This window comes from Myotis brandtii, unplaced genomic scaffold (assembly GCF_000412655.1).
Source record: "Myotis brandtii unplaced genomic scaffold, ASM41265v1 scaffold165, whole genome shotgun sequence".
NCBI lineage: Eukaryota > Metazoa > Chordata > Mammalia > Chiroptera > Vespertilionidae > Myotis > Myotis brandtii.
Genome location: NW_005356042.1, coordinates 3,676,758 through 3,702,590, shown reverse-complemented (window position 1 = coordinate 3,702,590; position 25,833 = coordinate 3,676,758). Strand labels below are relative to the sequence as shown.

Here is a 25,833-nt window from a genome sequence, read left to right as displayed (position 1 = left end):
GATGTGCCTGCAACCAAGGTACATGCCCTTGACCGGAATCGAACCTGGGACCCTTCAGTCCGCAGGCCGACACTCTACCCACTGAGCCAAACAGGCCAGGGCTAGAGTTTATTTTTGATACTGATAAGATTTTGAAGCCTCTGAAGGCCAAAGGATCAGGAAGTGTCTGCAGAGGCCTTGATTTATGGGATGGTAGACCCTCTCACGATGAGGAATTCAGCACCCATCTGTGCCAGAGCCAGGACCCTAGGCTGCAGTCAGGGGGCACTAGGTGTGTGGAGCAGGGGGCTAATGGCAAGACACTAGTGCCTGTGGCCAAGCACTGCCTTCTTCAAGCTCAAGCCAGACCTTCCTGAGGGTAGTTTGATACTCACAACTGTAGTCACAGGCCTTAGGGACCATCAACAGTATCTCCAACCAGGCACAATTCCGGAACTCTCAGTGTTCTAAAACCACCTGCCTTGGCCCTGGCCAGTGTGGTCCAATCGGTTGGGCATCGTCCTGTGCACCAAAAGGTTGCTGGTTTAATTCCCAGTCAGGGCATATGCCTGGGTTGTGGGCTTGATCCCTGGTAGGGGTTATACAGGAGGCAGCTGATCAATGTTTCACTCTCATGTCAATGTTTGTCTCTCCTTCTCCCTTTCTCTCTAAAAATCAATTATAAAAAACATCTTAAAAAAAACCAAAAACCTGCACTGACCCCTCAAGCTTCGATAGAGAGAATACTGACTGGGAGCAGAATCACCGACAGCCTTTGTTTTTAGAATTTATTTTTAAATATTCTATGGGACACTTCACTGATGCCCACCAGGCAGCTATGCATGCTGTGCAGGTGGCCACATGCATGGAGTCAGGGGTTCCAGGACATCTGTTGTGGCCTTATGCTGCTGATGCCAAGGCATATCCATGGGAATGAGTCCAATTTATGTTGTCTTAAAAAAGAAAAAAGAGAAAAAGCAGAGCTGCTCTGGGTGGCTCAGTTGGTTGGAGCATTGTCCAGTATACCAAAAGGTTGTGGGTTCGATTCCTGGCCTGGGCACATACCTACGTTGTGGGTTTGATCCACATTTGGTGTGCATATTGGGAGGCAGCCAATGGTGTTTCTCTCTCACATTTATGTTTCTCTTTCTCCCTAAAAATCAATAAAAACATATCCTCGGGTGATTTGAAAAAAAGAAAAAAAGCAACAGCATCAGGACTTAAAAGAAGTGGTGTTGTGATCAGAGTTCTGTGCTTAGAAAACTAATTTTTGCCCAGAATATACACTGGAGCTTTGCTGGCATCTCTGTGCCCCTTCCCAGACACACAAATGATGGGACCAGGCTGGAGGGGATTTGCACAAAGGGGAAAAGAGAGAAGCAGAGAAGGGGTGCTCCCACCATTATCCCAGGCATGGACCCTGCAAGGCCACACCATTTGGGAAAACCAAGGCCCTGCCCATGGCCTGCTCCCAGAGAGGCCAGGGCAGGCCCAGGAGCCCTACTTGCACCTGAGGAGAAAATGGTCACAGGTTGTCTCAGGCCATTCTGGGGTGCACTTTTGAGCAGGATGCTCTGCAGTGGACATGGCACCAGGAATCCTGCTCTGGAATACTGTGAGGCAGAGCTGGTGATCTGGACTCATTCCTACAGCTTCTGCTACACCCACCAGGTATACAAAGCATGGAGACGAGGCTGAGGGATCCCAAGACATGAGCAAGGAAAAGGGCTGTCCAGACCCTGCTACCTGAACCTGTCTCCTCCACACATTGTCCATTCCTGCAGCATCCCAGGTGTTGGGGGAGCCAACTCTCTGTGAGCCAGGTGTCAGAACAGGAGTTGTAGACAGAATGGGGTAAGGGTGGTTTAGGGGAAAATGCCACTTTGGGAGCTCCTACTACGAAAGTGGCCCCCACACACCCCCAGACTATCTGGCACACCTTGGAGCCAGCACACAGGCTCTCATCCCATTCCTGCAGGTGTCCTCCTTAGAGAGAAGCACAAAGTGTGAATGCCCTTTTTGCTCTGTGAAATGCCCCAGCCCCCTCCTGGGATGCGCTGGGCTCAAACCTCCAACTCTTGCCCCGGGAGCTGGTTTTCTGTTAGCACCAGGTTGTTAAAGTGGGGACCCCACACCAGCTGCTGCCGCACCGGAGAACCTGTTAACAATGCAGACTCATCCCCAAGCAGAAGCTTTCTCAGCATAGGGAACAGGTAAAGCCAGGAAGTGAGAGCTGATCAGGCCTAGGCAGTGGTCTTTTTAATGCCATGATGCCCAGAGACTGGCTGCCCCAGCAGAGAGAGACTGTTTCCTTCCTCAGGACAGATGACGCAGGCATCCTGTTATGTTTCTGGCTGCCAAAGGCTGGTCTTCTCTATGTTCCCATGTCCTCAGTCTCCTCTGCAGAGAGAAAGTCTTGGTATTTTGCAGGAGCTGATGGCTCTGCCCCAGGCCCTTGTCTGTCTGGGGTATGGGATGTGAAGATCGCGGTTTGGGCCCCGGCCGCCCCAACTAAATCCACCCCATTGTGAACTGAGCAGCTCCTGGGGCAGAGGAGGAGAGCCTTTCAGTAAGGGCAAGAAAGGAGGGGAAAATACATTTGACCCTTATAACAACACATGTTTGAACTGTACGGGTGCACTTATATGTGTATTTTCCCCAATAAATGTTGTAAATGTATTTTCTCTTATGATTTTAACTAGAGGCCTGGTGCACAAAATTTGTGCACTCGGGGGGGAGGGGAGTCCCTCAGTCCGGCCTGTGCCCTCTTGCAGTCTGGGAGCCCTTGGGGGATGTCCAACTGATGGGTTAGGCCCGCTCCCCGTCGGACATCCTTAGCGCTGCCATGGAGGCGGGAGAGGCTCCCGCCACCACCACTGTGAGCGGCGCTCCCCGTGGGAGTGCACTGACCACCAGGGGCAGCTCCTGCGTTAAGCATCTGCCCCCTGGTGGTCAGTGTGCATCATAGCGACCGGTCGTTCCCCTGTTCAGTCTATTTGCATATTCGCCTTTTATTATATAGGATAACATTTTTTTTTCTAGCTTTATTCTAAGAATACAGTATATAATATAACACATTAAAATATGTGTTAATCAACTATGTTACCAGTACGGCTTCTGGTCAACAGTATGCTATTTGTAGTTAAGTTTTGAGAGAGTCAAAGATTTTTGACTATATTGTTCAAGGGTCAATTGTATAATTTGTTTCAAAATCAAAAGCTAATCATTTGGGAGGAAAAATATTTAAGACAATGGAATTTTTCAGTGGAGCAACCCTCATCTCATAGTCCTGTATACTGGCCCCTCCCGGGAAGGGGACTGTCTTGTACAAAGAGCATTTAATTAATTTATTTATTTCTTTACACATAACTGAAGTGATGTTACAGTACATAAGTTATTTACAACTGTGCAGTAATGTGTTGCAAAATAAATTATCTAGAAGGCAGCAAAAAGTACATTGTGAATGTGTATAAAACTGTACAGCGTTTACGGGTACACTTTTTATATGATTATTGGCTCTGTAGTGTTTCAAGTTATGTTCTCAGAAAGAGAAACAAAATGCCCAAGATTAAAGGAAAAAATATACAAACCACGTGGATTTGACTCCATTAAAAACACAACTGGAGAGTCCTGGCTCTGTGTCCCTCTGTGGCAGGCAGGTGGGCGGCGCAGCTGGCCCTCGCACAGCACAGCGTCCCAGCCCCAGTCTGAGGCCTGTGGCTGTCAGCAGCTCCATGGCAACAGGACAGCAGCAAGGATGGCACTCTCCCTGCCCTCCAACCTGAAGGTCACTGTTTGTGAGAAGTGGACGCCTTAATTTTATTTCCTTTAGTTGATCAGAATGGAACAAGAGATTTTTAAAAACGCAATCCGTTCTGCAGCTCCTGAAATGCCCGTGCAGCTGGCTGGAAAACAGATCCCAAGGCTGCCGTGTCTGTGTCCCCGAGGTCTCCTTGTCCTCCCTTGGTAGCTGGTATAAAAGAGAAGTGCTCCAGGGGGGCAAAGTGCAGGGTTTTCCCTGGGTGTTCCCACCTGAGGGACAAGGTCTCCTTCCGCCACCTGGACTTGGCAGCAGTGCTGGGCTGACCCATGTGGCCCTTGCTTGTGTCCTGTGCAGTTGTCCTTGTGGTGCATCAGGCTGGCAGAAGCACGAAGTCATCATTGACGTCTACCATGGGCACATAGAAGGAGGGCACCTCATTCACACACAGGGACTTGTGCCCGGCCGGGTCCAGCTCCTGGACCTTCAGCTGCCACTCCATTCTCTGCACAGCATTGAGGGCTGCAGCCTCATGCTGCTGCCGCATCAGGAGACACGTCTGCATGGAAAGCACAGTAGGTGAGGGAAGTGGAAACAAGACCCTGGCCCAGCCCCCAAGTACCTAATTAAGAGGACTGGGCCTGGGCCCTCCACTGCCCACTCCCCCTGCCCCAATACCCACTGGGAGGATGAGGTTGAGGGACCCGGGCCAAGCTCTGGCAGCAGAATGGCCTGCCCCTCTGAATGGCCCACAGCACCACCCCTGGCCTTCTCATCCTGCCCCGTGAGTAGTCTTGCTGACCACATGAGGAGACTATCCCTGCTCTGTGTCCTCATTCTCCATGGATTTCACAACAGCATCTAATTAGAATTTGCAACTGATTTTCTTTTGTTTACAATTCTAATTTATGTGTGGTGATATTGATTTCATTTGCATTTATAGAAGTTGTATCTTTTATTTATTTTTTTAAAAATATATTTTATTGATTTTTTTACAGAGAGGAAGGGAGAGGGATAGAAAGTTAGAAACATCGATGAGATAGAAACATTGATCAGCTGCCTCCTGCACACCCCCTACTGGGGATGTTGCCCACAACCAAGGTACATGCCCTTGACCAGAATCGAACCTGGGACCTTTCAGTCCGCAGGCCGACGCTCTATCCACTGAGCCAAACCGGTTAGGGCAGAAGTTGTATCTTTTAAAAGTACACTTCATTTTTAAAAAGGGTTATCTAGGGTTTAGTATTAAAGTGTTTAATCTTCATGGGTATATTATTAAATGGATATTAAATCATATTAAATAGGTATAGTTAAAAACAAATAATGACCCACTGGATTACTGAAATGGGACATAACCAAATGTAACACCTGTGGGTCCAGGGTTGGGCACATTTTGGGAACAGAGGGGATTTAAACATGGCAGGTAGTAAGTAGACCATACTTTGGATTAACAAAGTTTGACTCTGTTACAGTGACTGTACAGAAAAATAATCTTTTCTTAAGTGTGCACACAAATATTTGGGATGGAATATCACAATGTATAATTTGTTTTAAAATAATTGTTCTTTTAAAAGTGTGTTGAGGGTGGGGGATAAAAATCCTCCATCTTTAGTCTTCTGGAAATAACCTCTGAGTGCTGCAGCATGGAAGCCATGGCTCTGCACTGTCTTCATGTGTACACTGCAATGTGTCTGAACCTCAAGATGGACCCATTTTATAAGCAGCTCAGATACCTTCACAGGCTGGGCCATGTTTGCCTAATTTAAAATATTTTGTAGTAATTACATCTTCAGATGTTCCCATACTCCATTTAATCACAGAATTATCAATGGGCTTCTGGGTTTCTATTTTATTGGGTTTTCCCAATGACCTTTTTTTTTTTTTTACATTTCCCCGAGTTTTAAATGACTCAAGGGAACTCGCTAGGTTAGGTGGCCAAAATATTGTGAAATTTGATAGATACTATTTACCCCACAAAACTACCAAATGACATGTCCCCAACTGCAGAAACTTGCAGAGGAAGCTAGCAGTGTGTCTTCTAAATAGGATCTAATTTAACTTGTGGCTCTGAAACAAATGGTCACACAACACATGGCCTCATGAAGGTGTGGCTGCTTCATCTTCATAAACTGACTACATTCTTCACTAATTTCTTTTTCTATCCACCTTTTTTCTTATTAGTTTGTAAGTTCTTTGGACCACTAAGGAAACTGGACTTATGTGGCATTTTTAATGTACAAAGTCTAATTTTAATGTGGTTAAAGATTATTTCTCTTTTTATTGGGAAATCTTCCCTGTGGCTCCCTTCAAGCCTGGCTGAGAGCAATGGTGTGACTGCACTGTCACCTGGAAGCTGGGCCTCACCTCAGCTGCACCTGCACCCACATCATGATGAGATGCTAGGGCCTGAAATGCCACATGGGCTCACTGTTCTCTGCTCTGTGTTTTGTGTCTACCTCATGTGGTACCTGTGTGCACTGCTATGACACCATGGTCATGGGCCGTTGAGGTAAGGAGCACAGGTTAAGGCTGGAATCCTGGAAACACTGTCTTACTCTCCAAGTACAGGTAATACAGGGTTGGGAATGGGGGAGCTTGGGGTTCCCCTCCACCAGCTCTGTAGCTCACAGTGAGAAGAGCAGCAGGCACAGTCCACTAAGCCCTGCCTCATGGAGCTTCCTAGGGTGGTGCTGACCTGTGTGTTAATTTTGTAACTGGCTCATAATTGTTGTTAAGTTTTACAGCTCGTTCTCATGAGTGACCCCATGCCCATGTGCAACTCTAGCAACTGAAGATGAGGATGTGCTTCTTACTTGCTAATCTTTCTATCTCCCACCCATCCTCTGGCCTGCTGCACTGGTCAGCACATCCAGAGCAGTGGTGATGGGTGTATGCTGTGGAGGGCTCAAGATGGGGTCCCACAGAGGTCTGACCGCCAGCTGGTGACAGGAGCTGCTCCCCGCATACCTGGACAGGAGGGAAGATACTCTAAGGAGGCAACATGGGGGTGGGGATACCCTGAAAGTATCTGCTGGGTTCAGAGAGTCTGAAACTGTCACCTCCAAACATGGGACCCAGCAGCAGCCTCCCCGCATCCCAGAAGACTCCTGGGGGCTCCCAGCCCAAGTAATGTTTGAGGGGAGTACAGTGCACTCACCTTCATGCGGTCGTACTTGTCATCCACATCCTGGAGCCAGGAGATGAACTGGCGGGCGTTGAAACGATCTCTCACAGACTTGTTTTCGTCACCCTGGAGGAGAAATCAAGTATGGGCGTTTGATAAGGGAACAATGGAGAAAGCAAACCTGCAGGGTGTTTCAAATCCTCCTTCCTAAGTGAAGAATGAAAGCTGTAGTCTCATTCCTGAATCCACATGCTGTCATCATGCTAAAAGACAAACCAGTATGACCCTTGATCATCCTCCTCCCCATATAGCTTGCATAATATGCCTTGGTGGATGTGGTCCGTGATGGAGCTGCTCTAGGGATGACTTGGTACCGTCCATGAGGGCTTTCTGCATGTCTTTTACGACACCCACATAGGAAACAGAATTGGGAAGCCCTCAGATTCTGGCCTGCACTGTTTCTGGAGGCCACACACAGGCACATGGTAAAGCTGGTGATGGTATGTGTTTTAACTTCTGGTTGTAAACACTGGAAGTAATTTTTTTTTTTTCTTCGTAAAGGGTGTTTGACAGGCCCGAGGTGGTTGAGGGCCAGCCTCCTGGTTTCACTCTGTAGGAGTACTACACCTTGAGGTTACCATTCTTAAGTATGGCAACATCTCTGCCTGCGATGGACTGCAGTTTACAAACAGGGATGCTTTAGGAGGGACCAGGAGACAATGGAGCAAGTAGTTTTCAGATTCCTGCTATCTGGTTCTCCCTGGATGCTGGAGTGGATGGCGTGCTGAGAAGAACATGTGAAAGTCTCTCAGCCATAGGTACATGAGCGACCGACCACCTGGTGGCTGAGCCCAGGCTCCACACCAAACATATTTGCCGGGAAGAAGTGCACCCTGAGGCCTTCTCTCTTGAACCTTCAGAAGGAATGTAGGAAATCCCTTGAAGATCACCAGATTCCTTTCCTTTTTTGTTTTAGATGCAAACCTTTGAAGCACCTAACCCTGAAGTAATCACTTGATCCCCAACCAAATATTTTGTTTTATAGTTTGTTGACAAATGTTTTGTTTTAGGAAAAACTTGTCTCGATACATAGTATGTTAAGTGGGGAAACTTTCAAACATATCCTTCAAGAATGTATGTTAAGTGAATGGAAAATCTATAATGTACTAATTTAAAAAATTTTTTAACTAAAACCACTAAACCCACTGTATGATACCACACAGCCACAGCCAAACCAGAAATGCTGCTCAGAACCCTAGGGGTCCATGTGATCCTGACACAGCAGGAGTTCATGCCAGCCAGGGTGCCAGGAGGTGCATCTGTCAGTAGAGCTCTTGGTGCCAAGGCCTGAACAGTGAAGGGGGGCAGCAGGAGAGGCCCAAGAGAACAACAGTATTCTGGGAAAGTCAACATGAGCGGGGCAAGAAGCAGAGGGCAGGCCCAGAATGATGCACACTGGGTTGTTTCTAAAAAAGTCACAGTGGTTGCTAGGGAAGAGAATAAATTGGGGAGTAAAACCCAGGGCAGACAGCCTCAGGAGGCCAGGCCCGAGTGCGGCAGGCAGTAGGAGGTAGGAGAAGCAGCCAGGCTTAAGATGGACAATTGGGGACATGAGAGACCACTTTGCACAGTTTAAATTTTAACTGTGTCCATGGATGGGTAAGAGGCAGCTGAAATCTCCTGAAGCTTGGGGTTGCCAGCAGACAGAGCCACTTAATGGGACAGTCTTGCACCCCAGCAGACCAATGGGGGCAGGGGCACCCAAATGTTTAATGATAGGTCAGGTTTGGTGGGGGAAAGGGTATGACCACATGGGACAAATCTAACCCTAGGGGTAAGGGGAGCCAGGATGATCAGCTGGGGTGGATGAGGCAGGGCCTCTGGAGGACAGATGGGCATTGCTCTGGACTTTGCTGCCCAGCCTGAATCAGATCAGCAGGAAAGTTCTAACAGGACTCTGGGGAGTGGGAAGGGAACCACTGCTATGCTAAGCAGCCACAGGCTCCCACACCTCTTGGCCTTTGGCTGCAGGGCCTGGCTGCCAATGTCACCATGCTGATGCAAGGCCATCATTATCCCCAGCATGATAGCCTCCTATGGGGGTCTTCGCTGCAGAGGCTATTTATGCAGCAGCTCTAGGTGCTACTCATCCTAATCATTTGTATATTTTAGAGCAGTGGTTCTCAACCTTGGCTGCACATTAGAATCACCTGAATCTTTTTAAAATCCTGATTTCTGGGCCTCATCCTCCGGAAATTCTGTTTCTTTGTTACTAATGTTGTGACCCCACCCCATAACAAAGAAACAGAATTTCCGGAGGATGCCCAGAAATCTCTGTTTCTTTGTTACTAATGTTGTGACCCCACCCCATAACAAAGAAACAGAATTTCCGGAGGATGAGGCCCAGAAATCAGGATTTTAAAAAGATTCCCAGGTGATTTTAATGTACAGCCAAGGTTGAGAACCACTGTTTTAGAGGAAAGTTTAACTCTTCATGTGATTGAAACTAAGGCCCAGTCCAACCCAGTGACCTAAGAGCCTGTGTTTGTGAGAACCCTGGAATGGGGCCTCGAAGAGCCCATGCAGCATCTCATGACATCAGCATTACATGTACTGCTATCTGATCACCCCTGCCTCCCTTGTCCCGAGGGCAGACCTGCTCACGTGTTCAGAGTAGTTTGTGGGGGCACAGATCTTCTTAGGGGACAAGTGTGAGTGCACAACCTTGGCAACCACTGACCTGACTTTCCAGAGGCATGTTGTAGACCTCAGAGTCCAGCAGCATGGTGCAGGCACTAAATGGCACCGCCTGATTCGCGATGGTCCTCGCTGCCCGGCAGTGAACCCGCAGGATCTCCTGTTCACAGGAGACGATCAGTTTTTCCTGGAGGACAGAAACCATATGAGCCAATCCCAATACGGCCAGATATATCCCAGGCCCACAGTCCCCCATGCAAGACCTCTTCTTACCCGTTCGATGCTGTGCTGCAGGCGCAGCTTCCCCCTCACAGCCTCCTGCTGCTTGAACAGCTCCTTCAGGGGCTCCGCCAAGGAGGGAGGGGGTGCAATCTATAGTCACAAAGGGTGAGAGGGAGGGGGGTTAGTGGAGGCTGGGAACCTGCACCAGCAATAGTGACTAAGTCTGACCTGAAGACACACCTATGGTCCCACAAAATGTAGACACACCAGGGAATTTCCTGGAAACAATTAGATGCTCATACACAAGAGAGCAGGCAAATGAACAATGGCATAGAACCTGGCCCAGAAAGGAGCACTATGCAGCTATGAAAAAGAATGAAGGGGAATGAGTTCCAGAGATGGTGTGAAGTGTAAAAAGCAAAGTACAGAGTGTCTACACTGCTACCCTTCATGCAAGAAAGTAGAGATCAAGAACACATATGCTGTGCTGTTTGTGCAGAAGAAATATGACAAAGACAGAAGAAGAGCAAATGGGGCAGAGGAGAGGAGGAGGATGCTGGGCTATTTCCTTTTATAATAGTGAGGTTTCATGTCCCCCAAATAAACTCTTACACCAAATGGGATGCAGGTGCCAACATGGAACACATGCAACAACAGAGCCTGACTGTCCTGCTGGGGGTCAGAGTGGGGAAGTGAGGGGCCTGGGTTACTTTGGAAAAGATATCATTAGGCGAAAGACCAGAAGAACCACCATAAATGCCATCTAACCAGTGCAGGCATTTCATGGATGGGCCAGCACTTGTGAAATGAGACATGTATACTGGGAGTGAACAGGCCAGTAAACACCTTGCAGTAAGAAGAACCGAGTCTCTCTCTTAAAGAAGGAAGATGCGAGCACATGATGAAGTCAAGATTTCAATGTAAACCAGATGGAGGGATGCAGAGTAACACACCTCACCTGGCTATGTCACTCAGGACAGTGACCACATCCTGCACCCAGGATGTGGTTTCTAAGCACCATTCCCACTAGAAGGAACCACGTGGCTAATGACAGGACTCAGCTGGAACATCTTGTGAGGCTGTAAAGTGAGAGCATGTTCAGAAAGATGGAGCAACCTAAAGGAGCTCCTAATGGCTAAGGCTGGAACAATTTGCATACAAAATAAGTAATGGTGATTTTTGTTGGATTACAGGAGCATTCCAATCAATAAACACAGAGAGAGGGAAGTAGACAATAATCATTAGGCCAACACCACAGGACTGACTGCTGCAGACAAGATTCATTAAGGAGACTAAAATAGGCACAAGCTCGAGGATAATAGGCCTTAAGAGTTTCACAGTACCTTCCCCAAGATATTTATCAACTAAAAAGGGAAAGACAGCAACTGCGCCACAATGCGACTGCTGACACCAAGAACAAGACATAACACACCAAGACCTCATGTCACATCTGTGCAGTCTCACTAAAAACATGTCCCTCCATCCAGGTGTGGACATTAGACCAAACATCTAATCAATATTCCTCAAAAGGGTCATCAAACTGTGCCTTTCAAGGAAGACAAGGGGTGGATGACCAACCACAGCCCTGGAGACCCAGGAGGAGATGCATCCGAGCCCAGTGAGGGCACAACATATACTCTGTGCTTTCAACTCTGTCAGTCTAAAATTAGCTCAAAATAAGACATTAGAACATCTAGCTGGTCTCTTCAATGGCACACCTCGCTCATCAGGCTCTGCTCCATCCCCTTTGCCTCAAAGGACCCAGCCCCATGGGGTCTTGGTGTGCCTTCCTCTTCTGACTCTACTGGGCCACCCATAGGTGGTACCAGGTGGGAAGACACAAACACAGTGGTGCATCTAGGTGTAAGCCTTTCTTGTTTTCGGGTTTTAGTATTTCTAAGGCACCACCATTTCTGGATCCTCAAGAAAAAGCACCAAGACCTGGTGCCACAGCTGCTGGAACAAGGCCTCAAGCCTCTGGTCTGGTGAGAAATCCAGGAAAGCTTGACCGCTGTTGCCCTCACTCAACAGCCTGGGTGCTCAATTATGTGGTAACAGGAAGTAAAACAGAGCTTTCTTCTAAAAAGGCATGAATCCAGTAGAAGTAGAGATGTATAGACCACTGACAGGGTGAACCCTGGGTAGTAGGAGTATAATGACGTCTACTATTTTATTTTCTAAACTTTGTCATGGTACTCTTTTATTTTGGTAACTAAAATTTAAACAATAAAACAACAAAAAAGACTCACCAAACAACACATCTTAGGCCAGATTTTTCAGAATCTAGTGACCCAGATGAAGGCAGACAGCTGGATCCTCCCAGGCCAGACAAGGGCAAGGTTGCCTCAGTCTCCCCTCCCTAGAACAGCTCGGGGTTAGTGTACCAGGAGAAGGGAGTGTTATGCTAATGACATCCCGCTGGGTTCAAAACTAGCCATGCTCCCTGGGAACAAAGTGCTGGGCTGGGCAGGAAGGGTGGTGGCCCTGGTAGTTGGGCCCCCATGCCTCAGCCATTGAACCTGATGCTCAGAGCCACTCACACTCATTCAGAAGATGCTGGGTGTCAATCTTGGTTAGCTGAGCCTACTGCCTGATGGAGAGCCAGCATAGATACTGACTTTTGGAACACCAAGATCTGACAGCAGAACACATATATCCAACATGACCCTCCTTTGGGACAGGAAGTTCCCTCTGGGGAATCCTGACCAGCATCCTTTCAACAGCTGTGACTGAGGCTCATTCTGGGCCTAATAGGCAAATCAAACCGAAGTCCTGGCTTTTCTTCAAAGGGTGGAATGGTCTAAGAAATGAAGCAAGTCAACTGCACACTGTGTGAACAGGTGACCACTGGGAGCACATTAGGCTGGAGTCCTGAAAAGCCAGGAAGGTTGTGGCTGAGCAGAGGGCAGAGATCTGTCTCCACTATAAAAGGATCTCTTTGCCTGCTGTGCAGAGAACAGACCCCAATGGGCAAGGAGGAAGCAGGAGCTGGCCTAGGTGAGAGAGTGGACTGGGACAAGCAGTGACATGGGAGGTGCTGGCCTGCAGAACCCCATATAGATGAATTTGCTCATGGCATGAGGATAAGAGTGGAGGGTGACGTGCAAAGCGGGGATTAAATGTGTCACATCTGCACAGACCAAGAGTCATCAGGTTGAGGTGGAGGGTGAGCCATCAACGAATGAAAATGGCTGAAAGAAAATGGAGGATCCAAGCTGGTTTGGCTCAGTGGATAGATCATTGGCCTGTGGACTGAAGGGTCCCATTTGATTCCAATCAAGGGCACATGCCCGGGTTGCAGGCTCAATCCCCAGTAGGAGGCAGGCAGGAAGCAGCCAACAAATGATTCTCTCTCATCATTGATGTTTCCCTCCCTTTTCCTTCCTCTCTTAAATCAATAAAAATATATTAAAAAAAGAAAGAAAATAGAGGCCCTGGGTACAGTGCAGAGACAGGTGGGTGCTGAGGACAGACCCGCTTGGGTAGAGAAGCCTGGAAGCCCAATGAAGGGTGTGCTTTGAGCAGGTGACAAAGGTGCCAGGGTCACTTAGGGCTCCAGTGGGACGAGAACTGAGGCCTGACCTCAGGTCAGTAACATGGAACCGCTGGGAACCAGGATAAGAGGTGTAGAGGAGTTCATGGGTGACGGGCTGGGGTTGGAGCCAGGCCATACATCCCCGTGGAGGCCTTTAGCTGTTAAAACAAGTTGAGAAAACTCTTTTGCTCTTGGCTGCTTGAAGATTAGCTGCCATAATAAATGACACAGTTAACTATCTGGACCAGGAAGTTCATGAGCCAACAGGTTACTTCAGCAGAAACAAATGGTTATTGATGTCCTTCACCCTGGGAAGGCAACAGTACCTTAGACAAATTCAGAGAAAACTAGCCAAAATGTGTAAGACCACACCAAATGTCATCTTTGTATTTGGATTCAGAACCCATTTTGGTATGACAGCTGCTTTGGTATGATTTATGATTCCTTGGATTACGCAAAGAAAACAGACTTGTATAAGAAGACCTTAAGAAAACAGAGAAAGAAATGCAAGAACGGGAATGAAGAAAGTCAGGCAGGAACTGCAAAGGTCAATGTTGGTGCTATTAAAAGTGAACTGGAGAGTGGAATCTTCAGTGACTATCTGTGGTGATTGTGTAGATTTTTCATAAGAGGACTAATAAATTAAGAACTTTTATGTGAAAAAAAGGGGGGGGGAGTTGAAAGGAGGCACTGAGATATAGAAAGGGGGAATGCTGTGCAGGTGTGCCTGACATGGAGGTGGGGTCCTTGGTCAGCAAGACATTGAGGAGACCAGGGACTGAGCAGCACCAGGGTTGACTCTAGTTGGAGATATACAGGGTGCGGCCACAGCAGTGGGTGACAGTCAAGAGGGCGTGGGCATGGACCCAAGGGCACTCAATGACCCAGTCAGGCACTGGATGGGGAGATGACATAGGAAAAATGATGAATGACAAAGAGGAAACTGGATCTCCTGACCCAGAGGGATTGTATCAACATGGACATCCATGTTGGAGGGTGGTCCCCAGGATGGCACACCTACTCCAAGCTCTGGCATCCCAACAGTTTGGCATTTGCATTTAGACATACAGCAAACAGGGTCCTGACCCATTGACTGGCACCCTTGGGGTCTGGGGCTCCACCTTGGCACTCACCACTGGGATGTGCAGCTTGCTGAGCGGTTTGCCATCTAGGAGGTAGGAGCCTGTATAGGTGACGTACTCAGCGTAGCACTGGGGTGCCTGTGGGGTGATGTAGCAGAGGATCTTTCGCTTTTCCTCGATCTTCTTCCTGATCTGTAAGTATTCAAAGTACGGGTTGGATCTGTCACTGTGGTAGGGCTCTATATCATCCAGCTTTATGGCATCGACGATGGCAGCCAGTGTCTGCTGGATCACCTCCCGTGTCTGCTGTGTGGACGTGTTCATTTGCTGCTGCAGCTGCTGGCTGGAACGCTGAAAGCGGCGTTTGCGTGGGTGCTGGGCCTGGGGGTCCTCCTCCTCAGAGCATCGACCCTTTGCTCTGGGGGTAGGGGCAGGGGCAGGTTCCTTCTCGGAAGGAGGCGAGCTCTGCTTGTTCTGGTTGGCCAACATCTGAGCCCGGTTCCTGGTCATGCGCTGGGGGATCTCCTCCACTTTGGGGGCTTTTGGGGCTTCAGCTGTGGGTCTGGGTTCTGGTTCTGTAGTTTCAGTCTGGACGCTTCCTGAAGGCCCCTCAAGCCCAGCACTGTCATGGGGGCCAGCCCCGTTCACCACCTGTGCCTGTGCAGGGCTGTCCCCAGAGGGCTCAGGTGTGCTGTGGGATGCTGCCAAGGGGTCTGGGCCCTCTACCTCCTCATCTCCACTACCTAGTGGATGCTGCTCTGGGGGTGCTGGTGTGAGCCCCAGGCTGGAGTCGGAGGCCTCAGGGGCCCTCCCCTCTGACACAGCCTCGGCTTCCACTGTGGTTTCCAGAACAATGTCTGGCTTTGGCCCCTCTAAGGGCAAGGGCTCAGGCTCAGGCTCAGCAGGGAGCCGGGTAGCTGCCTGATCAGGAGACAGCACGAGCTGTTCCTCAGCAGCTGATGCAGCCACATCCCCACCATTCAGGACCACAGGGGCCCCTGCAGGGGTACTTTCTGGAGGAACAAGAGGACTCTCTTCTACAGGTTCTGTTTCGACATCAGAAGCATCTTTAGTTTGCAGAGGAAGCTCTGGCAGTGAGAAGGGCCCCAGGTCCAGGTCGTCCTCAGAGTTGGGGAAGGCATCGGGCCAGGGCACTGGATCAACCTGTCCCAGGGCAGGGAGACTGTGGCCATTTTCCAGGAAGGTATTTTCCAGAGAACCCAGAGCCTCCACCTGAGTCACGGTGGTCACACACGCAGGCTCCGGGGGCACATCAGGGGCCGCTTCAGGAAGCGACTTGCAGTTACTAAAGAAGGACTCCAGCCTGGAGGAAGAGGCGAAAGGGGCTGATTCTTCTGCAGTGGAAATGGCAGCTGGGATTGCTTCTGCAGAGGCATCTTTAACTTCCTCAAGTCCTGGCTCAGGGACCGGCAGAGGATATGGGACAGGGGAGACTGGGTAAGGGGGCTCTGTGGTGCCGAAGGGCCCAGGTGCAGCAGCGTGGAGAGACTCGGCAGGACAGAAATGTTTTGGGGACTCTGAGAATCTCTGTGGAGACTTAAGTATAAGGTCCGATCCCATGGGCCAGCTGACAGGGTTTTCCGGGGCACTCCCAATTAGGCTAGAAGAGAGGCCCTGCTCCGAGGTAGCAGGATGAGCCCACTCAACCGGCTCCTCTGTGATTACCGTGCTGAAGGGGCCCTCATCCAGGGGCTCCAGGTAGCTGGGCTCTGGGGGGATGATGGCAGCGGTGGCCTGCTGGTCCTCTGTGGCATCCAAGGGAATGCCCAAGTCAGGGGGAAGGGTCCCCTCCATGGATGGGGCCAACAGCTCATCTCTGTGTGAAGTGGGGGACTTTGCTTGTAAACCAGAGAAGGCACCCTCTGGAGAGGGGGTGGTGGTGACCACGGCTGTGGGTGGGCAGTGCAGAGTGTCCACCTTGGGGGAGGGGATGCCATAGTCTGGGGAGTAGTACGCCGGAGACAAGCAGGCAAACTTCTCCGAAGGACCTGGGGGCACAAGGGCCTTATCCTCCAAGTGCTGCCCTGGTGAGTCATAACTGGATGTGGTAGGGACACTCTGCTGTCTGAACAGCTTGTCTCCAATGCTGAATTCTTCTTCAGGAGTCCTCCTGATATCAACAGAGACTGAGCGATAAAGGTTTGTGCACAGAGGCCTTGTAGGCGTCTGACTTGGGGTTTCCGAAATCCCGCTCCCTGCAACAGAGAATCTATCAAAGAAGGAGGGGGAGCAAGCACTGGCAGCTGTGCTGGAGACCGGTGGGGGATCTGTGCAGTCAAATATGAGGTCAGGATAGTCGTCAGCACTGCAGGATGGGGTCCTGGGCGTGTGCATTGCCTCCTCATAGCTGGGGCCAGACACCACAGATGCGGGGGTGGGCACCCCAGTGGGCCGGTTCTGGTCAGGCCTGGGAGAAGCAGGCAAGACCTCTTTCATATGAGGTCCTGCCAACCAGTCTCTGGAGTCCACAGCTGGTCCTGGGTGGGGCTTATTCTCAGGGACTGGTGGAACAGGAGCCAACTCCTTGAGCTTTTTGTCTTTAAGGGCAGGGTCCAGTCCCAGTGGCTTCTTTGGAGGGATATCCAGACTCTTCTTGCGCATGTCCTCACCTGGCTTCATCCTCTCCTTGAGCTTAGGATCTCCAGACCTGTGCCTCATCTTCTCCATCTGTTTCATTCTTTCTTTGTGCCGTTTGTGGCGTTCTTCAATCTCCAGATCTTTCTGGGAAAGCATTCTCTCGAAGCTGGTCATCATTAGATCGCCATCTCCCAGAAGCTTCTCTCTGGGCCTGACATCTTTCTTGCCTGAGTCTTTAGACTGTGGTAACTTATCATTTCCGTTGCTGATCTTTACAGAGTCACCTTTTTCTTTATCTAAAGTTTCCTTGAATTTATCCTTTAGTTTGGTCTCACTGAGTTTCAGGCTTTCATCCTTGGATTTATCTTTAAAGGAACTTAGAGGACTGTCCTTGTCTTTGACTGCAGGTTTGTGCTCATCCTTGTGATGTCTCAGGAGCCCTTCACCGTGCTTGTCCCTGTGTCTCTCCTTCTCATCTCTCCACTTCTCTCGGTGCTTCTCTCGTCTCTTCCTCTCTTTTAGGATACTGATTGCACTAGATCCATAAGGCTTTAGTTCCTTTTCTATTTTCTTGGAAGGTTCTCTTTCAGAATCATTTTTATCTTTCTTTTCTGTAGAAAACAATTCAATGGTTTTATCTAATTCATCTTCTATGTCAGTTTTTGTACTGTAAGAAATACCATAAGCATCAGCATCCAAGAAATCCTTTTCATACTGGCTGGAGTCCTTTCTGCTGCCAATGTCCTTGTAATCATCATTCTTTTCTTTTTTTTCAGACTTTTCTTTTTTGCCCCTCTCTCGATCATGGCTTTTCTTGGATGAGGATGAAGAGTGCCTATGCCTTTCTTTCTCCTTCAGCTTCTCCTGTGGGCAATTCTCCTTGACCCTCTCCTCCAGAGGCTCTGTGAAAGACACCTCCAGGAGGGCACTCAGGCCTGGGTCCTGCCCTCGGTCCGTGAAGCTGTCAGAGGACACCTCACTAATCTTGTCATTAGAATCTTCTCTGTATTCATGCAGAGCTTCTTCCTCCAACTTTTCCAGCAGGCTCTTCTCCACCTCAGCACTTTTCGACACCTTCCTCTCTCTGCAGTGCTCCTTGTCTGGCCTCTCCCTGTGCCTGCTCTTGGCCTTGTCTTCTGCAGAGGGCTTCTTCTCCACCTTCTCGGAGGGCTTCTGTTTGTTTTTCTTTTCCTGAATAGAGTCAACTGAAGTTCGGTCTTTCCTGTCCTTATATTTTTCTGTCGACTCTTTATCCTTCTTCTCTTTGTGCTTTTCAAAGACTTTTTCTTTCTTATCTTTCGCCCCTTCTGTGGTTCCTTTTTCCTTTTTCTTTTCTTTAAGTTCTTTCTCTTTCTGCTTCTCTAAGTGCTGCCTGTCAACAGAGTGCTTCCGGTGTCTGTCTGAGGGGTATGGCTCCCTCCCATCATCTTTTTCCTGGAGGCTGTCTGCCCTCTGCATTTCACTGGCCTCTCCAATTTTGAATCCACTTGCTGTATAATCATCTTTTTCATCTTCACTTTCATCTGTGAATATATCAGCAATATACCAGCTTTTCTCTTTGCCCTTTTTCTCATCTTTTTTTTCAGAGAAGTCGTCTGAGATGATTCCAGGGAAACTCTTCTCCTTTTTTTCTTTAATTTGGTCAAGAGATGTTTTTCTTTCCTTGTCTTTGCTATGTATATCTTTATGTTTTTCTTTAGTATCTTTTTTCTCTTTAAAACATTTATCAAATTCTTTGTCCTTCTGACATTTTTCAAGGATAGACTTTTCACTTTTATCTTTGTCACTGGACTTATCTTTATATTTTTCTAATTTTATTTTTTCCTTCTTCTCCTTCTCAAGGCCGTCTTTCTTCTCCTTCTCTCTCACCGAATGATGCCTTTCCCAAGGCTCCAGACTCTTCCCAAAGTCACAGTCAGACCTGTCCTTGAATACACTTTCACAACTATACTCCTTCAGGTCCTCCCTGTACGCCTCCTCAGCCTTCACTCTGCCATCTTTCCGCTCCTTGGTGACCTCAAGAGGGTCCTTCCTGTCCCTGCAGATGTCGCTCAGATCCCTGTCCTTTCTGTCTCGCCCGCATTCAGCAGACTCTCTCCTTTTTTTGTCCTTTTCTGAAAGATAGCTGGGGATATTTTTATGCTTTTCAATTGGGTCTTTTCTCTTCTCAGAGTTTTTATCCAGATAGTCCCTGTCTTTCTTTCTAAAGAAAGCATCTTTGTCGCTCCGTTTTTCACTGTAGTCTCGCTTCTCCCGGCTTTTGTTTTCCCGCTTCTTCTCCTTACTGTCCTCTTTCACCGTTTCCAAGATCAGCCTGGCCACAGAGTCATTTTTAATGTCCCTATAGTCTGTCACTGGAGAATCCCAACTATCTTCTCCTTTGAAATCAAAGGACGAATCAGACAAGTCAGAAAACCACCTATCTTGCTGATCATCAGAAAGGCTAAATTTGGTGTCTTCATTCTCCAGAAACTGACTTTTGTTACAATATTCATCAAAAGCAGAATCTTCCCTGTAAATTTTTTCTTTTTTGGGCTTTTCTTTATCTTCTTTGAAAGTCTTTTCCTTCTCTTTTGAAATTTTGTCCTCTTTAAAATCATTCTTTTTCTCTAATTTTGAGGGCCTGTCCTTGGACTTTTTCTTTCTTTCCTCTTTGTACAGTCTCAGTTTTTCCTCTTTTGGAGACTTTTCCTTCACTAATTTCTCCTTTTCTGCTTTATTTGAACGGTCTTTCTCTTCTCGGAAAGACCTGCTGACGTCTTTGTTTGTGTCTTTGATTCTCTTGAGTGACTTTTCATCTTTGGAGATCTTTATTATGTCATCTTTAAAGAGCCATTCTTTTTCTTCTGACTTCATTTTGCTAAGCTTCTCTTCTTTCTTAAAGTGATCTCTATCGTGCTTTAATACTTTTAACTTGTTTTCAGTGGAAATGTCATTGTCTAAAAGTATAGCTTTGTCCGACCTTTGCTTGGAGTCCTCATATTCATAAGTGAAACTTTTCAATTTGAGTTCCTGACTAACTGAACACAGCCCTTTCTCCTTGTTTTTGTGTTTGTGTTTTGTTTTATGTTTCTTGACCACTTTTCCCTCCTTGTCTAGTTTGGGAATGGCACCGTCCACACTGGGGTGGAAGGAGCTCTTCTTCTCTGACAGAGTGCTCTGTAGGCTGCTGCGTTTCCTATGCTCCTGCCTCTTCCTCAGCGGCTTCAGTGACTCCACACTGGAGCCCTCAGAGGAGCAGTCAGACTCACTGGTCAGTCTTGTTCTCGTGGAGTCTGATAAGGAACTGACCTCTGACCAGGCAGGAGAAGAAATGGTTTTCCAATTGTCTGTCCGCCAGTGCTTGGTATGCTGGTCTGTGTGGCTGGGGTTATGCTTCTGGGTGGCAGAGCTCCCATGAGATGAAGTGGAGGAAGCAGACAGGGAGCTGAACAGGGAGGGGTCCTTCAGCACCAGCGGGGACTCCTTAAGGCAGCCAGAGCTCCCCACCGAGTCCCCATCGTCCTCACCGCTCTCTGAGGACTCGCTCTCTGACTCGGAGGAACAGAATTTGTCACTCCTTTTCCCAAACCGCACTTCTTTGCCTTTTGTTTCTTTCTTTCGCTTCTTTTTCACTTTATTTTTTTCCTTCTGCTGCTTAGAATTAGAAGGTTCCCGTGTTTTATTACTGGGCAAAATTGTGTGTGCAGAGAGTCTCAGCTTCTCTCCTGTCCCCACAGTGACTCCAATGTCCTCCTCATCTGATGTGTCTGACAAGATGCGGTGAGCCGCTTTCTTTGGTGCAATCGTGTTATTTTTAGTGTAACTTTTCACTTCCATTTTGGGTATAGAAATAAAACTATTTGATTTAGTCTCTTTTCTGTAATCCTTTTTCAGTAAATGTTTGTCATCCACTGGAGGGACTCTGTCCTGCTCGTCATCCTCATCAAACTCATACTCATCCTTGACAGGGGTCACAATTTTCTGGGGCTCTGGATTCTTAGCCTTGTGCTTTAGTCCTTTTTCAAACTCAGAGTCTGTGTTATTTCCATCAACTGAACTAGAAGGTGCAAATGATGGGGCGTCTTCCTCCTCTGAGCTCTCTGTTGGAAATAAGGAGAAAGAGTCAGAGGCAGATTCAAAACACCTGCAGACATGGATGGGGGAAAGCTGTCTCAGAGGTGACTTAGAGAAAGGCCTCCCCAAGCACTTGGTCACCCTAGGATGAGAGTCCTGGAAACCCCACAGAAAAGCACTTCACTTGAGTTAGTGAAATCTGAGGCCAATCATGGGCTGAAGGAAACCAAAGAGAGGTTTGTGCAAAGACAGGTTGGTATCTTAGGATAAGCCTGCAGGTTTTTTAGTACTGAAACCCCAGGTCCTCAGTCCAGAATTTCCTGTAAGTGCCAGGTGTCTAGGAGGTTGGGACCTGGTGTGCTGATCTGCAGATGAAAGCCAACATTGCCTCTGTTATCACAGCAGTACTGAGAGGTTTATACCTTGTAGTGTCACACACCCTGCTCCCACACCCATGACCCCCACCCTGAACATAGCCTGATGCCCAGCCACTGACCAGTTGAGCTCTCCTCACTGGATGTGTAGGTGCCCTTGCCCAACAGGAGGTTCACCATGGTCGGCGAGTTGGCCACCTTCAGCGGTGTCTCGCCCTTTCGGTTGCTCTGCTGAGGATTTCCTCCATACCGCAGCAGCAGTTTCACCACCTACAAGACAGTAGCAGGTGCTTGAGGATGTGTTCTGAGAAACACTGACTGTACAATAGTAACCGTGTAAAACTGTAACTTGTTCAGAGAACCTTGAGCTTAACCAGGGAACAACCAAGGCAGAGGGCCAGAAGTTGGTGTGCACAACCCTTTCTGGTGGGGTCTCTAGACCTGTGCCTCTTCCACAGGAAGGACCCTAACAGAATCCTGGCACCCCTCCCAGGCTCTCTTGCAAATAGAACAGTTCCAGCTCCCACAGAAGACCTCTTCACTCATGACGAGTCGACCACTTTACTGGAATCTTCTCACATAAGATTTCCCCTCCTGCCAATGTGATGAGCTCACCATCCAACAGGGTCCAGTGATCATGAAAGGGTTCTACTAGTTTAGGGGGAAGTTTCTTATTGGAGGGGGGTTTACAGAGAGAGGAAACAAAGACCAAGCTTCTGCAAGCTGGTTTATTTTATGTTTTCATTTATTTTAGAAAATAAGATAATCTCTTCAGTGCTTTATTTTATATGGGTAAGGATGGTCAAGGTGATCTTTTAATAGCTCTGTTCAACTGTTTATTGTCAGCAACCTGGGCTGATTATATGCCCATGACAGCTGATTCACTGAACTGAAGTACAAATATTAAATTCAGTCCAGTCTGAGATAAGAGCATGAGAAGAATCTTTAAAAAGGATATAACTCTTGTTACTCACATACTCTATTTTCACTCAGTAGTTACAATTTCTACTGCTCCATCAGGACAGTCTCCTATTGCTGCTCTAACAAATCACCACCACCTTCGTCTTACAATTCTGGAGGTCAGAAGTCCAAAATCAGTCCCCCTGATCCAGCTGATGTGTGGTATTGGCTCTTTCCTTTCCATGCATATAGGGTTCCTGGCAGTGAGGGGGACTCTGGTTCCATGTCCATGTTGTCTACCAGCTGAAGGCCATTCCAGCTGCTGGAGGCCATTGCATTCCTTTGCCATGGCCCCTGACTCTAAGGCCAGCAGTGCAGTTCAGGTCTCCCTCAAGTCCTCCTCCCTCCTGCCTCTGCTTGCAACTCTGACACAGCCAGGAAAGGATCTCTGTTGTCAGGACCCTTGAAGGCCACTGGGCCAGCCTAGATAATCCACGATCATCTCCTATCTCATGGTCTTTCACTTTTTTCCATCTGCAGCCCCCTTACTATGTGAGGTCACATGTCACAGGTTCCAGGATCAGGATGGGGATATCTTTGGGGGCCATTATTGTGCCTCTCCCACCATGACTCCACACTCTTTGGCATTTTCCACAATAGAAAGATTCAAAATGACAATTTAAAAAATAGAGAGATTTCAAATGACGACTTCCTTCCTCTCTACTTCCTCACCTACCAGCTCACAGTCAGCTTCATGTCACCCACATCTGCCCACTCCTCCAGGTATTTTTAGCAAATCACACACATTTCATTTACTTCTTCAGTATATTTCTCTAAAAGGTTTCTTTAAAATCAAGAAACTATAATGCCATTATCTTACCTAAAAAGTTAACTATAATTCCTAACATCAAATATATAATCAGTGTTCAGATTTCTCTGTCTCAGAAATCTTTTAACTCAGAGTGCCCTCCCAATCTCTCTCTCCCTCGCAACGACTTGTCAAATTATGTTCATCACACTCTTGATGCTACTGGTTCCCTGGTATCTGCCAAAAGTGACCAGGCAGAGCTGTCATAAGGAGCATTTCTGATCTACTGGTGTCATCATCCTCACCATGCAGGGGCCTCGTCAAGATGGTTCAGGTAATGACTGCAGCAAGACTTCATCTTTGTGACTGCCTTGCTTTCTGGTAGCACAAGATGCACCAAGCACATCATGTACTAGTATATCTCTTGCTTCAGACCTGGAGGCAGTCATTTCCCCAAGGAAGCCTAGTCCTCTCAGGGGAAACCGTGCACTGGGTACTCACTGTTGTTGGACTGGCTACACCCCTCAGCATCACATCAGTCAAGGCCTTCCCTAGTTTAGTAGGACCACAGGAACAAGGACAGGGTCCAGCAGCAATCCCCAGGATCCCCCCCTTCCTATCGGTATGATGGTCACCTACTAAAATCCAACTACACCTGCGTGGCCAGAGCAGGGCCCTGTCCCACACAATGCAGACAGTACTGATTGTTGGAACTGTGAGAGGCCATCCAAGTGCTGATCCAGGATGAGAAAGCTGGGCTGGTCAGAGAGGACAGCTCTGGTGAGGGATAAAGACTAACTTCTCAGTTACCCAGCAAACATGAAGGACAACGAAGACAGAGAGGCAGGAGCTACAGAACGATGTGGAAGTCAGACAAGAGACCCACCTTGTAGTGCCCATTGTTGGCAGCATCATGCAGGGGCGTGTCGTCATCCAGACCTTTGGTATTCACCTCTGCACCTGCAGCCAGCAGCTGCTTGGCAACATCGTAGTAGCCTCGGTTACATGCCTCGTGCAGTGCTGTCCAGCCTGGAAACAGACACTTAGGACATATGTTATTTAATCCTCAGGAACGTCATCCCTGTCTCAAAGCAGCACTCCAAGGAAGCTGATGACAAGAAAGAGCCCTGGAGGGCGTTGCTCTGCACTGAAAGGCTAGAGATCCAGGGAAACCCTGAATGCTTTTTACTGTGGTGCCTCTTGTATGCTCAGGGATATTTGGCTTGTTAACCCTACAGATTAACCACCTGCAGGGTTAATCTTAAACAATAAGGGTGGAGGACTGGTGAACACAGCATCATGAGGAGAGCCTAAGTCTGGCTCATCCATCAACACTTGGGGAGAAAAATCTCCCATTTTGGAAACACACCCTCTATGGAGCACATAGATGAGGCCACATCGGGAGAATTCCCCTGGCGGTAGCCCAGAGCCTCAATCTGCCACCAGGTAGAGTGGCCACACACATCAGTGTGCAAACAGGGCCCACTCCTTTGGACACAAATTCCAGTGCTGTGAAAAATCTTGATATAGGACAATTGCTTCTTTTAAAAAAGGTGCTAAATTAGATGTTGGTCAGATACTATCAACTAGTATCTAGGGCAATGGGAAAAATCTAGAAGTATTCTGCATGAAGACTCCTTTGCTCATCTTATGTTCTTATTCCCCTTTAACAGCTCAATTCTGTTGATTATGCATCATGGCATAATGGAAATATTTTATGCAAAAAAGGGCAACACTGAAATGCAATTATGGGGCCCTCCCTCAGCCTGTCTCAGGTCAGGGAAGCATACCCATTTGTCATATTAAAAGCAGAGTCTCAGGGTGACATTTCTCCCCTGGAAGATGGGAAGGTGTCCCTGGGATGTCAGGCACAAAGGTATCCTCTGCTTAGGCGACATGACTTCTTCCTAAATATGCCAGAGGCACTCCTTGAGGAGCCAGGAAGAATGAATTCTCAGCACAGAATTGGGGTTTATATAACACAGTAGAGTAATATAGCTAAAAATTCCTCAATTCTCTTACAAATAAAGAAAAACAAAATGATTTTTAAATACTTTCCAAGAAACACTAATTCCTCCATCTCAGAAATAACAACTTATACATCTACCTCATGCATCTAGAACACACCCAAAGAACCATAGGGGCCCAGGGTCTGACTCTTGCTCCTGCCAGGCTGATCCCAGTGCAAGGCTATTGCTGCCAGGATGATGACACTTGGCCAGAGAGCTCCGTATCTCTAGAGGCCAGCCTTACATCCGCCTGTGAACTTGCTGCAGGATTCCCCTGCCCTGCCGTCTCCTGGGTGCTGGGAGTGCTCACCTGCAAAGTCCTTGACGTTGACATCCGCCCCTTCACTGATAAGCTCCTTAATGCGCCGGGCATCTCCCCGGATGGCAGCCCGATGCAGGCGGGTCTCCCCACGCTCGTTTCTCTTGTTCACTTTATCTTTGGTTTTTGAGGCAGAGTTAGGCGTCCCCTTCTGACACACTGTCGACTGGGAGGGATGCTTTGGTGTTGTATCTACTGCAGGCCAAGGAAAGGACAGGTGGAGCATTACTGGGGGTAGAGCCAGTGAGGCTGGGCCTGGGCGTGTTCTCTGCTTTGTAGAAATTTCCAGAACCTGGGCTGTCTTCACGAGGGAAAGAGGATGGCTTTGCATGGGTGCCCATCCCCAGGGAGAGAGCCTCTCCAGTCCCAG

The 25,833-nt window shown here is 48.2% G+C and overlaps 1 protein-coding gene across 13 annotated transcripts in view; it reads right to left on the bottom strand.

The window, feature by feature from the left end:
* Positions 1–3,305: 3,305 nt before the first annotated feature.
* Positions 3,306–25,833, bottom strand: part of ANKRD11 (ankyrin repeat domain 11) — a 211,311-nt gene continuing 188,783 nt past the window's right edge. For 11 of the 13 annotated variants that reach the window (XM_014536642.1, XM_014536641.1, XM_014536636.1 and 8 more), the window contains 8 exons: positions 25,455–25,658; positions 24,022–24,164; positions 21,550–21,697; positions 14,451–21,079; positions 9,834–9,932; positions 9,604–9,747; positions 6,897–6,989; positions 3,306–4,298 (listed from right to left, as the gene is read on the bottom strand). In XM_014536642.1, coding sequence (XP_014392128.1) covers positions 4,113–4,298; positions 6,897–6,989; positions 9,604–9,747; positions 9,834–9,932; positions 14,451–21,079; positions 21,550–21,697; positions 24,022–24,164; positions 25,455–25,658 — 7,646 coding nt within the window. In that variant the 3' untranslated portion in view covers positions 3,306–4,112. Of the gene's footprint in view, positions 4,299–6,465; positions 6,707–6,896; positions 6,990–9,603; positions 9,748–9,833; positions 9,933–14,450; positions 21,080–21,549; positions 21,698–24,021; positions 24,178–25,454; positions 25,659–25,833 lie in introns of those variants that run through there. The other 2 variants (XM_014536645.1, XM_005862491.2) reach the window with 2 other exon arrangements.